Here is a 12,566-nt window from a genome sequence, read left to right as displayed (position 1 = left end):
CTGAATAGGTTGATTAGAAAAGTAGGTTCAATTTGAAAAAAAAACAGAGGAACCCTCTTGTGGTGCAGTGGTCATGAAAAATAGGATAAATAAAAAAAGGATGAGGAGGATACTGTGATGACAGTTGTGACTAATCAATATTAATTCAGTGTTGGGGATATCTCCTTTAAATAGTGTGGTAAGAATTGTGCGAGAGATTGTGTTGTACAGTGGTAGTGCTCCTACCTCCAGGTCAGGCATTCAGCATTCAAGCCCCACATGTCCTGGAGGTGTCTCAACATACCTGAGCAGGTTCATTTTTTAAAAAAAGAGAGGTGTGGTCTCTGGCACTGAGAGCTAATTTTAAAAAGCATGGAATCTCATTCTTGCAGATTTCAGTTATTGATGTAGGTGTAACATTTTAATTTTTTTAAACATTTCCTTTTTTTTGTCCTTAATTGCTCTTAATCCTGTTGTTCCCTCGCTAATTTAATTAGTGTGCTTGATTTGAGATCGGATCAATGTTATTACTTATAGCTATTTTCTAATCAGCCTGTTCAGAAATGTTATTACATACTTCTGGAGACTTGAACCTTGATCCCCTAGCTCAGGGGTGGGGACACTACTGTGTCTGTCACTGTTTACAGGTTAAGTGAGAAATATGACTGTGCACGAGATGTGGCGGAGAAAAGGTATCCAAGATGACGTTGGAGTTGAAGGATACTTGACTCATTCCATGGAGCCACTTTGTGGCTGGAGATTGCAACTACAGTTTGGTGGCTCCTGTAGTAGTTAGCCCCTAGCTGTCTTTGATTAATCACATGTAAAAGTTACAGTGCGGACCCAGATTTAGAGTCATCAGTTGCAAAATATTGTTTTTTTTTGTTCCTAAAAGGGAGGAGTAAGTTGGCGGTGGAAATCTTGGAGGAATGAAAATGGGCTGCATAGTTCTCACTTTATTGGTTTATTTTGTTTTAATGAAAGTGTAAGCTGCTGCTGATGTGATCTGATCTGGTTTCTGAGAGTTGCTGCTTTATAAGTAGCAACTGTTGTTAATCCAGATATGTTCTGCTTTCATAATCACCTGTAGATGCAGAGATGACCTTCTACCTTTAGCATGACATGTGAACTTGATCAGGTGACACTTGCATTATTTCCTCTATCATAGGAATGAAGCATAGATAACCTGGTACTGGAGAATTTAATAGATTTTTCTTACAGTTCCTTGTATCTACCTATACTACAGTTACAGTCACAGGCACTTGCATGTCTGGGCTATAGCCAAGCAATTTGATGTCAACTGTGGCACATTTCACTCTGTGTCATGCTGCAAGAGGAGTCAACAAGATTGGACTTGAGAACTTTACACTATCAGATTAAATGCAGTGATTTCGTGATTACGTCATGAGCATGTTCCTGAAAGGTATATTTGAATATTCGGTCTCAGGCATAGCAAAACAACTTTGGATCTTAGTGCTGCTTCTTTGTAATTTTTAATAAGTTTCTCTAAACTGCTTGTGCTTGTTATTCCCCTAAGTAAAATCTGGAGCTCACAGAACTTTGTTGTCCAGTAAGCATAATACAATAATGGTTCAATTTGAGCCTTGAATGATGGTACTGTACCGAAGGTGTGTGCGCAATGGTTTTCATTCATAGAGAAGTGAGAATTCACCTACATGAGTTTCCCTTGACACTGATCATGAGTCAAGTGCCAGAGTGAAATCTGCAAATGCACACTAATATCCTACTGCTTAATGTGGTTTGGAAATGTAGTGCTTGCTGCTCTTGAAGCTTAGATTTCAGTAAGAGTGCTATTGAAGGCTTTCTGTTGCTTATTGGAAAGAATGTCACACAATTCTACAGAGATTTTCCCATTAAGATCATAAGGATTGCTTTGAGGATCAAACACCTGTCATTTCTTTCAGAACATTAGTGAACCTGTCCTTTTTTTTGTAATGGGCTAATTCTGAATAGGATTTATAAATTTATTGTATTAAACATTCTCCAAATTCTACTAAAATTGATGTTAACAAAAGGAGCACCACAAGAACTTTGCTGTTCTTTGCAAATTTGTTCAGAATATGGATTTGTTTTGCTTCCTGGAAATCAGATATGAAACAATTTGTTGAAACATTGCTACTATTTTTTCCATGTCTGCTATACCCTTTCCAAAAGCGACTTCTGCATTGTAACAATTCAACCAGTTTTCAGGGGCCAGTTTCAGGATTTTCCTTTTTTTTTCTCAGCATAACATTTGTTTAAAGCATAATATGAAAAAATATGTTAAATATCAGACCTCATATGAACATGGTCTAAAATAAAATCCATTGGTGTCTTGTTCTTCAGCCTGTGTTCCAGTCTTGTGTTTTGGCTACACTCAATCTGTCCATTCCCCATATATGAAAATCAAATGGCAGTTTGCCCTTAATGTTGGAGCTGTTACTACAATAATTAAAATATATTGTGTACATGTGCCAAAAAAACTGACAGTGTAATTAATGTTTCAGGAGTCATTGTGCAATATTTTAATGAAAATGGATTTTTTTTTGATTTTGAATGTTTTTCATGTGAAGTAAGCAGTCCAATTTTCACAGTTGTTTAGTAGTAATTAGTGAATTTTTAACTCTTATTTGTAGCCAGAGAATACAGGATCACTTTCAAACCTTAAGGATTTGTGGCTGGATGGGAACCAACTCATGGAATTGCCTGTGGTAAGCTTGATTTGCAACTACTGTCTTTCTTTCAATGCCTTAGTAATACTTATCAATTGGAATTCCCCTGTTTCCTGATCTTTTGACTTTTGTTTCAGGTGTTGTTTATTTGCTGCTGTTTAGTTAATTATAATTTCAATCCTGATGCATTTCCATATGCAGCAATCCAAGTATTTGATGTATTATCCATCTGTACTTGCAACTGAAGAAAGCTTAGACTGAAAAGCTGACACATTCCTAACGTTTACCCATGAAAACTTAGTGTTGATTTTCCTATTCTGAGCATTCATTGATGTTGAATAATTGATAGTTGTCTGATTCATAATTCATATAGTTGTCATCTTTGTCAATAATTATTACTTCCTCACTTTTACAGTGTCAATTCTGTGCGTTCCTTTTAGACAGGAAGATATGCAAACACAACTGTAAGCATCTCATTGCTTGTATGAGCCACATGCTTTTCAAGCATGAAGTGTTTTGCTTGAATGGGATTTGCAAACAAACCCCTGTAGTTTCCTATCCCAAAGCATAATCCTTGATAAACATTAAGTATTCTGTTCATTTAATTCACAAAAATCACTTGATTTGAATATATTTATAATAACCAATTAAACTTTTCTCTCTGGGTAATGCCATAAAACCGTCCATCCATCCACCTGCCCCAAACCTACCAATCTGAAACGCTGAGACCACAGGAAATAGGAACAAGATTAGACCAGTGCGTCCCCTCAAGACTGCTCAGCCATTCAGTGGGATCATGACTGATCCAAAAGTCTTTTGTCCACTTTCCTGCCCTTCCCTGTAACCCTTGATACCCTAATGGATCAAGAATCTATCTACCTCAGCCTTAACTATAGTCAAGAACTCTGCCCCTACAACTTTCTGTGGCAAGGAGTTCCAAAGACACTCAAACTTATGACAGACAAAATTTCTCCTCATCGCAGTCTTAAGTTGGCGCCTCATTATTCTGAGACTATGCTGTCTGGTCTTAGACTCTCTCATGAGGGGAAATATCCTTCACACATTCCCAAGGTGGGAAGATTGTTGTGGAGAGACAAACCATTAAGGTGATGGTGTTCTGTGGAAGATGGGGCCAAATATGCAAATGTTTATTCTGTGGAAGGGAAGAAATGTTGGCAGTGGAAATGAGCAGACCTTGGGAAGGCTGCGAGCAGAGGCTTGGAATGGGATTTGCAAACAAACCCCTGTGGTACGCAAGAGGAAAAAAGGCATTTTGGCTTCCAAAGTGAAGAGGCGATGATTCAACAAGTTTTATTCTTTTATTGTTGTGAAGGGGAAGAAGTGCAGAATCTTCTAAGAAGTAAGGGCAAATATTCAACTAAAACTTGTTGCTCATTTTGCTGTATCTTGAGTGAACATTATAATGTAATGTATGCCTAGATGACACGAGGATTATTGCAGGGTGAAAAGTGGGATGATCAGAAGTACCTGTTTCTTTTTAAGTCATTGGGAGGCATTCAGCTAATTGTTGAGATACAAGGGAGTGATCGGAGTTTAGACTATTCCAGGCATTAAATGGAAAGCGCTGGATTTCATGGTACCTTCTCTAACGAAGGTGAAAGACGATGTAAATGCTGGGAGGTATCGCTGTATCCAAGGGAGGTAAGTGAGGTGAGGTCTCAAATTTCAGAAGTGTTGAAATATTTTGTTTTCAGAAGCTAGATATTTGGGTGTTGTGTGGAATAAGAAAAGATGAAAACAACCAATTGTCTGAGAAGAGACCGCCAACAGTTGGAATCCAAATGATGGTGCAGTGAAGCCATTTTAAAATGAAGCTGGAATTAGAATGCTTTGAATAATGCTATAAATTTTTAAGATGTATAAAATAAAAATACTTAATGTACTTCCTATGTATATATTAAGCTGATCAGTCAAACTGGTGTAGAGTATTTAGGGAGCTGCTTATACAATCACCTGCTATTGCACGGGAGGAGATGGAGTTATAGTGGAAATGTCACTGAACTAGAAATATGAAGGACTAGTTAATTCTCCAGGGATCCAGGTTAAAATTCCACCATGACAGCAAGCATTCAAGTCAGGAATTGAAAGCTAGCCTCGTTGATGGTGACCATCAGATTATCATTGATGTAAAAAGATCCATCTGGTTCACTAATGCGCTATAGGGAAGGAAATCGTCTGGCATAAATATGACTCCAAATCCATGGTCCTCTGATCCAGGGAAATTAAGAGATGGTGAACAATTCTGGCCTTTCCAGGAATTCCACATTGTATGAAAGTAAAATATAAGTCTGTATGCCAGGTTATCTAAGATTACAAGGAGATCTTGATTAGTTGGGTCAATGGGCTGAAGAGTGGCAGATAGATAATTTGGATAGATGTGAGATATTGCATTTTTTGTAAAACAAACAAGGGCAGGACTTACACAAGTAAAAGTAGGGCCTTGGGTAGTGTAGGAGAACAGAGAAACATTCAGGTACATAATTCTTTGAAGTTTGCGTCACAGGTAGACAGGATGGTTAAGAAGGCATTTAGCCTGCTTTCCTTCATTGCTCAGACCTTTGAGTTTGGATATGGGATATCATGTTGAGGTTGTACAGGATGTTGGTGAGGCCTCTTCTGGAGTACTGTGTCCAGTTCTGGTCGCCTTGTTATAGGAAGGATATTATTAAGCTGGAGATGGTTCAGAAGAGATTTACCGGGCTGTTGCCAGGAATGGAAGGTTTGAGTTATGGAGAGAGGCTGGATAGGCTGGGACTTTTTTCACTGGAGCATAGGAGGTTGAGAGGTGACCTTTGTAGATGTTTATGGCATGTATCTTTTCCCTAGAGTGGGGGATTTCAAGACTAGGGGACATATTTTTAGATGAAAGAAGCAAGATTTAAAAAAGACATGAGGGGCAGTTTTTTTACACAGAGTAGTTTGTGTGGAATGAACTTCCAGAGGAAGTGGTGGATGTGGGTACAGTTGTAACATTCACAAGTCATTTACTTAAGTACATGAATAAGAAATGTTTGGAGGGATATGGGCCAAGTGCAGGTGGGTAGGACTAGTTTAGTTTGGGATTATGGTTTACATGGATTGGTTAGAACGAAGGGTCAGATTCCGTGTTGTACAGCTTAGTCTGTCTCTAAGTTCTGTGGGCAGGTCCCATATTATCAATAGATGGAGAAAAATCTTAAGCTTTTTAAGAGAATTGTGTAAACCTGATTACTGTATAGTTCGATAAGAGTGCTGACTTTAGGTAAACGTTTTCCATTTACATGTGACTGGGATTTGTCACTTTAAAAAATGTTAACAAAATGAGTAACAGAAATAATAACTGGTCAAGTGGTACAGGTGAGAAGCGCATGCAAAACAATATTTGTAATGTATGTCTTTCTCTTAGATTTAGCTGTCGTTGGATAAACATGGGATCATTTCCAGTATAGCACTAAAAATACCTTGAAATAAATTTTCACAAAGTATGCAGGCATTTGATATACAAACATTAAATTTGTGCTTTCAAATGAAGCTGGGAGATGTTAATTTTTAAATATTTGCTTAGAATTTGTTTCATTTCTTATTAGTTTAGTCCCATGGATGCTAAGTTAACAAAAACCTTGATTAAGGACTTGATTTCCACTTTGGATATAGCTGAGTATATGCACAGAAACTTTGTATATAAAAAAAGTGTTTGAAATCAGTGGGAGATAGATTGCCCTTTTCAGTGTATGCTGTCTCACTAGTCTTTCATGTAAGGACTCCAGTTCCTTTATTTTTGTTAAAACAGGAAATTGGAAACCTGAAGAACTTGCTGTGTTTAGACGTGTCAGAAAATAAACTGGAGAAACTCCCGGAAGAAATCAGTGGACTTGGTTTGCTCACTGATCTTCTGGTGTCTCAGAACCAATTGGAGGTTTTGCCAAATGGAATTGGTATGTCACTTTTGTGAAAATGGTTTGTTTGCTTTGGCTTTAATTTTTTCGTTTCCTTGATTGTGTCTTTTTTTGTTCTGCTGTAATACATGGAATGTGGCTTCATACTGTGGTGGCTGTTTAGAACTGGCCTGAGAGTAGTTCATTTGTCTCAATAAGAATGATTAACAAAGAAAATATCACAGTAAATGTTTTTCTCATAAAGGAAGAAAACCTGGATTGTCTTTCTCTCTACTTCTATACATTCTGTGAAGGAATTGCTCTTGAAATTTCCTTTCAAATTAAGCTACCACCGAGATGCCTGATTTAGACATTAATTGTGATTAAAAATCTCTCACGAATAGGTGTAAACCCAAGGCAAACTGCATTCTTTAACGAATGAAGATCGTACCATTATTTGCATAATGGATATTAGAACCAAATTGATGTTTCTATTGACCTGCGTCCATAGAATTTCAGCTTAATGCTTTGGCATGCTTTGTCCTTGTCATGCTGTTTGAGTGTATCTTTTGGGATTGCCATGGTTGATCCTGACACATTTAAACATAAATCCCTCTTGGAATTTTTCATGAGAAATGAGATTTCAAAACATGTTCAAATGCATAAATTACAACTGAATGAACTAATGTGCGGGATTTCCTTTTCTAATATGTTCCCTCTCACCTTCCTGTAGGAAAACTAAAGCACCTTTCCATTCTGAAGCTTGATCAAAATCGTTTGGTTCAGTTAACAGAAGCTATTGGTGAATGCGGAAATCTTACAGAGCTTGTACTCACAGAAAATCAGCTAACGGTCAGTATTTCTAATTAATAATTCTTGCACCTGCATCAGTAACTTCGGGTCTGTCGGTCATGTAGAAACCCTTTCCTCTCATTGCCAGTCTGTGAAGCTTCACTTAACTTGCAATTTTTTTCTGTTGTACAGCCATTTTTCCATCCATTTGCTACAGTTTCCCTTGGTCATGAGTGAACCTTATAAAACACTTCTGATAAATATGCATTAGCTTTGTCAGCTCTTTGTGTTCCTAAAGGAACCCAATAGAATGTAACCTTTCCTTTTGAAATCCTTTCTGCCAGCTCTTTTTATATTTACAATTTTTAGTTTTTCTATTTTAGTTTTGAGTAAATATTCTATTATCTTTTCAACATTTGACGTTAAGCTAACTGGTCTCTAGTTTCCTGGACTTTACAGTCTTGGTTTCTCCGTACAAGAGTATGTTGTTGGTTTATTTTCAAATCTCATTGTACTGCTCTGTATCGTTAAATACTTTCTGTTTCGTACATTACAAATCCTCTATCTTCCTCCTCTTTGTGTATTTTCAATGATCTATCCTCCATATGTGAAAAGACTTTTAACCTAGATTGATAGATTCAGTAAAAAGCATGCTGAGGACACGTATGATTGTGCATCATAACATTATAAATGTTGCACAGACTTTCTGTTTCTAACTTTTAGGGCTTGTATAAAGTCCTCGCACTATTGCTTCTCTTGATATATCCCCACATGAGGTTCTTGGCTCTTTATGTTGGATCTCTTTTTGCTAAAAGTTCCCAGCTCTTTCTGGCCAGATTAGACAGACCGTCAAATGTTAAGTTAATTAATTGGGCTAGAGATTTCTGCTTACTTTTTAAGATGTCCCTTAAATCTAAGGTACCAACCCACATTAACACTTGAGAGTGTGTTATAAGACAGTGTGCTTTAAAATAAGAAGATTTAAGAGGAAACTATGCTCTTTACCTAGCAGTTTAACCAACCAAAGGGATCTGGGAATGTCTGAGATCAGAGTTTTCAGCCAAAAAACATGAACTTGAGGCACAAATTGGAATTTTACCCTTCCAATCAGTTTTGCAAATGTAATCAGTTTATAAAGCCAAAGGCTTTAGATAATGTGCAAAATGATGTTATCCATTCACAATCGATAATCTTTGTGTGATTTTTGCATATCCGTCATGAAATGTGATGCATGCTCTGCCAAAGTTGCTTCACATCCATGAAACTCTCATGTAGAGGGCCATCACTCTACACATCCAACATTATTCAGTGTGAGTCATAGACAAGCATACTACACTGAAGAAATCTGGTCACGTCCAATTTCATTGATACTGAGGAAATTCTAACTCATCAGTTTTCTGAGTATTTTATGAATAATGCTGAGATAGCAGCAGTGATTTTGTATTTAGAATTTGACAAGAAAATTCCAGCCTCCAATCTTCAGCAACAAATTCAATGCAAGTGGAGAAGAATTAATTCCCGGTTAAAGTTCCCAACTCTGGTATCCCTGAAGGTTTGATCATATGAAGTTCTGACCCTGTGTTGTTTGACCATGTGATATTTGATTGATGTCTGATCACATGCTTACATAAATGTTACTGCATTTGCTGCATAAAAGTGAAGTCCTGTGTATTTGTTTCTTTGCATGTGATTTTGCACTAGCAATTGTTAAGGGAGGTTTGAAGAATCAGGAGTCCACCTGGTTTTCAACTCTCATCTCTCATACTTTCTCCTTAGAGCCAGATTTTGGATCCAATTTCAGATAAATGTACAAACACTGAATTGAGGCCTTCAGTCAGAAGTGCTGCAACTCTAAAAGGAGGAGTGCTGTTAATCAAGCTGCCTTACTCTGAGTCATATCATTAGTATGAATGTTTAAATTTAATTACTAAATTGGCCAGTTGCTTCATTGTTATCCAGACCAAAAGTCTTTTACCAGGTTTATTTAACAAACTTGCACCACACATATCGAAACCAATCAGTACTTACTAACCTGAACCAAATCACCAAGATTGTACGTAGAACATTGGATTATATTTGAAACTGATCCCTTAGCACCTGTTACCTTAAACTCAGCTCTGAGCTAATTTTTCTAAATGATTTCTGAGCTTGGACACAATGAAGATGGATTTTCTTAGAATTATAAAAATTACAACACAGAAGGAGGTCGTTTAGACCCGATCTGAATGTCCTCTCTTCTAAACCCATTCCCAACAAATCCTTTTAATTTCTCCTTTTCAAATATTTGATCCCTTCCTTTTTAATTTAGTTTTCAGTATCTATCTGAACAGTCAAGTGTGTTGAGGTATCCCACAGTTTATTCACCTCTGTCCAAGAACTGCCCTTGTCTAATGTCCTTACCACCTTGTTTTTGCTGTTCTTGTTATAAAGAAAATACTAGCCCCCAAAACCCATGACAACCCACCTAATCACTAGCTCTCTTTCCTGACTTTTCCACAAATTCCAATTCTTATATCTCCAAGGCTTCCCCAGAACCCACAATTCATAGTTTTCCTCTTATTGATCCACCCCCACCATAGATACACATGCCCCCCCCCGTCCCAACACCAAGACCTGAGGCTCCATTCCCCCGTCTGCCTGTTGACTGTCATGTCACCTTGGTAGTCTCATTCCTCAGTCTCTATCTCATCCCACTCTACTGCTGCTGTTCCTTCCAAATCTGAGTATTCATTCCTCAGATTTGGAAGAACATTTAAAGGTTTCCTTAGCCATAACCTGTCAAAGTGTCTCCAAATGAAGCAGATTTTACAATGACGTGAGAAGTAATGGTCCATCCCAGATAACTTTTAAAGATTTCTGGCACACTTTTAATACCAAATGTGGCTTGCAGACTCAGATTGCATACATCATTATGTCCTTTAGCATTTGGATGTTCCAACTCTGAAATGAGGAATGTGCTGTTAATCAAGCTGCACTACTGAGTTGTACAATTAGTATGAATGTTTAAATTCGGTTACTAAATTGGCCAGTTGCTTCATTGTTATCCACATCAAAAATCTTACCAGGTTTATTTAACAAACTCAAAAATGACTTATTATTGACTAGATTTATTCTTTAAACAAGTGGAAAAGCTGCTATGTAGCAGAATTAAACTACATTTCTTTAATCACAAACAAACACATTCACAGGGCAAGCAAGACAATACAGTTCTGCAGAGGTGATACAGTTTTGAAAGAAAAGAGAAACACTGCTGTGGGCCATGGATCTGAACTCAAAATTATAAAATTGGATGACTTCTCATGGTTCTCCAAGATTCCTCTGATGATATTGAAATGCTAACAACTATAGAGTGATGGAAGAAATTCAGTTCAGAAGGAAAGCCAGGTAGAATTAAGTCTTTGAATAGAAGTAACAGTTGAGCTTTCAGGGTTTATGAGATAGTTAGTTAGAAATACTAATATTTGGAAATATACTCAGGTTACCAAAACTACTTAACTGGGAGGGATATCTTTTCAGCTTGGATTAAGGTCACTTGTTCTTTCAGAAAGGAGAAAGAGTCTTCCTTAGTGCAAGTTTGAAGTCTTTTCTACTTATGCATCCAAGTTTCCTGGAAAACAGAAAGCAACTCCTGAAGGGTGTTGCTAGGCAACCTTTAGTTTTCAGACCCCATCTCTTCCAAATCAAGTTTGTTCAGCAATTAAAGCCATAAACCAAATCTCTTCTCTTCTTTCAGAAGCTTTGCTTGTCTACTTTTAAAAGTTAATCGAGTTTTCAGTAATTAGTAGGTGAGTCACAGCTGACATGACACTTCCACCCCTCACCACCCCCCCCACCCCCCACCCCGGAGCCTAGGAAGCTGAGAGATAACCTTAAAGGTTTATAAAAGGAGGAGCATAGGTAAGGTGAATAACCAAGGTCTTTTCCTTAGGGTAGGGGAGTCCAAAACCAGAGGGCATAGGTTTAAGATGAGAGGGGAAAGATTTAAAAGGAACCTGAGGGGCATTTGTTTTGCACAGAGGGTGTTGCGTATATGGAATGAGCTGCCAGAGGAAGGGGTAGAGGCAGAGACAATTCCAACATTTAAATGACATTTGGGCAGGTGTCTCGATACCACAGGTTTAGAGGGACATGCGCAAAAGCAGGCAAATGGAACTAATTCAGTTTAGGAAACCTGCTTAGCATGGACAAGTTGGGCTGAAGAGCCTGTTTCTGTGCTGTATGAATCTATTTCCAAAAAAATCCCTTCTAATCCAAAATGTCCATACAGTTCCATATTCCAGTTCTTCAAGGTTGTTAAATATAAATACATATTCCCAGCAAGGGTTAAAATTGTATCAGAGATAGTAGGAACTGCAGATGCTAGAGAATCTGAGATAACAAGGTGTAGAGCTGGATGAACACAGCAGGCCAAGCAGCATCAGAGGAGCAGGAAGGCTGATGTTTCGGGCCTAGACCCTTCATCAGAAATGGGGGAGGGGAAGGGGGTTCTGAAATAAATAGGGAGAGAGGGGGAGGCAGATAGAAGATGGATAGAGGAGAAGATAGGTGGGGAGGAAACAGACAGGTCAAAGAGGCAGGGATGGAGCCAGGAAAGGTGAGTGTAGGTGGGGAGGTAGGGAGGAGATAGGTCAGTCCAAGGAGGACGGACAGGTCAAGGGGGCGGGATGAAGTTAGTAGGTAGGAGATGGGGGTGCGGCTTGAGGTGGGAGGAAGAACAGGTTTGGGAGGTGGGGACGAGCTGGGCTGGTTTTGGGATGGGGGGATGGGAGATTTTGAAGCTTGTGAAATCCACATTGATACCATTGGGCTGCCCAAGCTATGCCTGCCTCTTTGTAGGTTACGTGGAACAATCCCTCTTCCATACCTACACTGGCCCTAACCCCACCTCTTCCTCCGTTACATTGATGACTGTATCGGCGCCACCTCGTGCTCCCACGAGGAGCTCGAACAGTTCATCCACTTCACCAACACCTTCCACCCCAACCTTAAGTTCACCTGGACCATCTCTAACACCTCTCTCACCTTCCTGGACCTCTCTGTCTCCATCTCGGGCAACCACCTAGAAACCGATATCCATTTCAACCCCACAGCTACCTAGAATACACCTCTTCCCACCCACCTTCCTGCAAAAATGTCATCCCGTATTCCCAATTCCTTCGCCTCCGCCGCATCTGCTCCCAGGATGAGGCATTCCACTCCCGTACATCTCAGATGTCCTCGTTTTTCAAGGACCGCAACTTCCCCCCCC

At 38.8% G+C, this 12,566-nt stretch overlaps 1 protein-coding gene across 2 annotated transcripts in view; it reads left to right on the top strand.

Annotated features, from left to right (window-relative positions):
• Positions 1–12,566, top strand: part of lrrc1 (leucine rich repeat containing 1) — a 156,734-nt gene that overhangs the window by 84,412 nt on the left and 59,756 nt on the right. For both annotated transcript variants that reach the window (XM_020528127.2, XM_048597478.1), the window contains exons 7-9: positions 2,616–2,690; positions 6,442–6,586; positions 7,260–7,378. In XM_020528127.2, the coding sequence (XP_020383716.1) occupies positions 2,616–2,690; positions 6,442–6,586; positions 7,260–7,378 (339 nt within the window). The remainder of the gene's footprint in view (positions 1–2,615; positions 2,691–6,441; positions 6,587–7,259; positions 7,379–12,566) is intronic.

Source organism: Rhincodon typus, chromosome 5 (assembly GCF_021869965.1).
Source record: "Rhincodon typus isolate 14 chromosome 5, sRhiTyp1.1, whole genome shotgun sequence".
Classification (NCBI taxonomy): Eukaryota; Metazoa; Chordata; class Chondrichthyes; order Orectolobiformes; family Rhincodontidae; genus Rhincodon; species Rhincodon typus.
The sequence above is the reverse complement of the archived record's forward strand: the minus strand, read 5'-3'. Positions and strand labels throughout refer to the sequence as shown.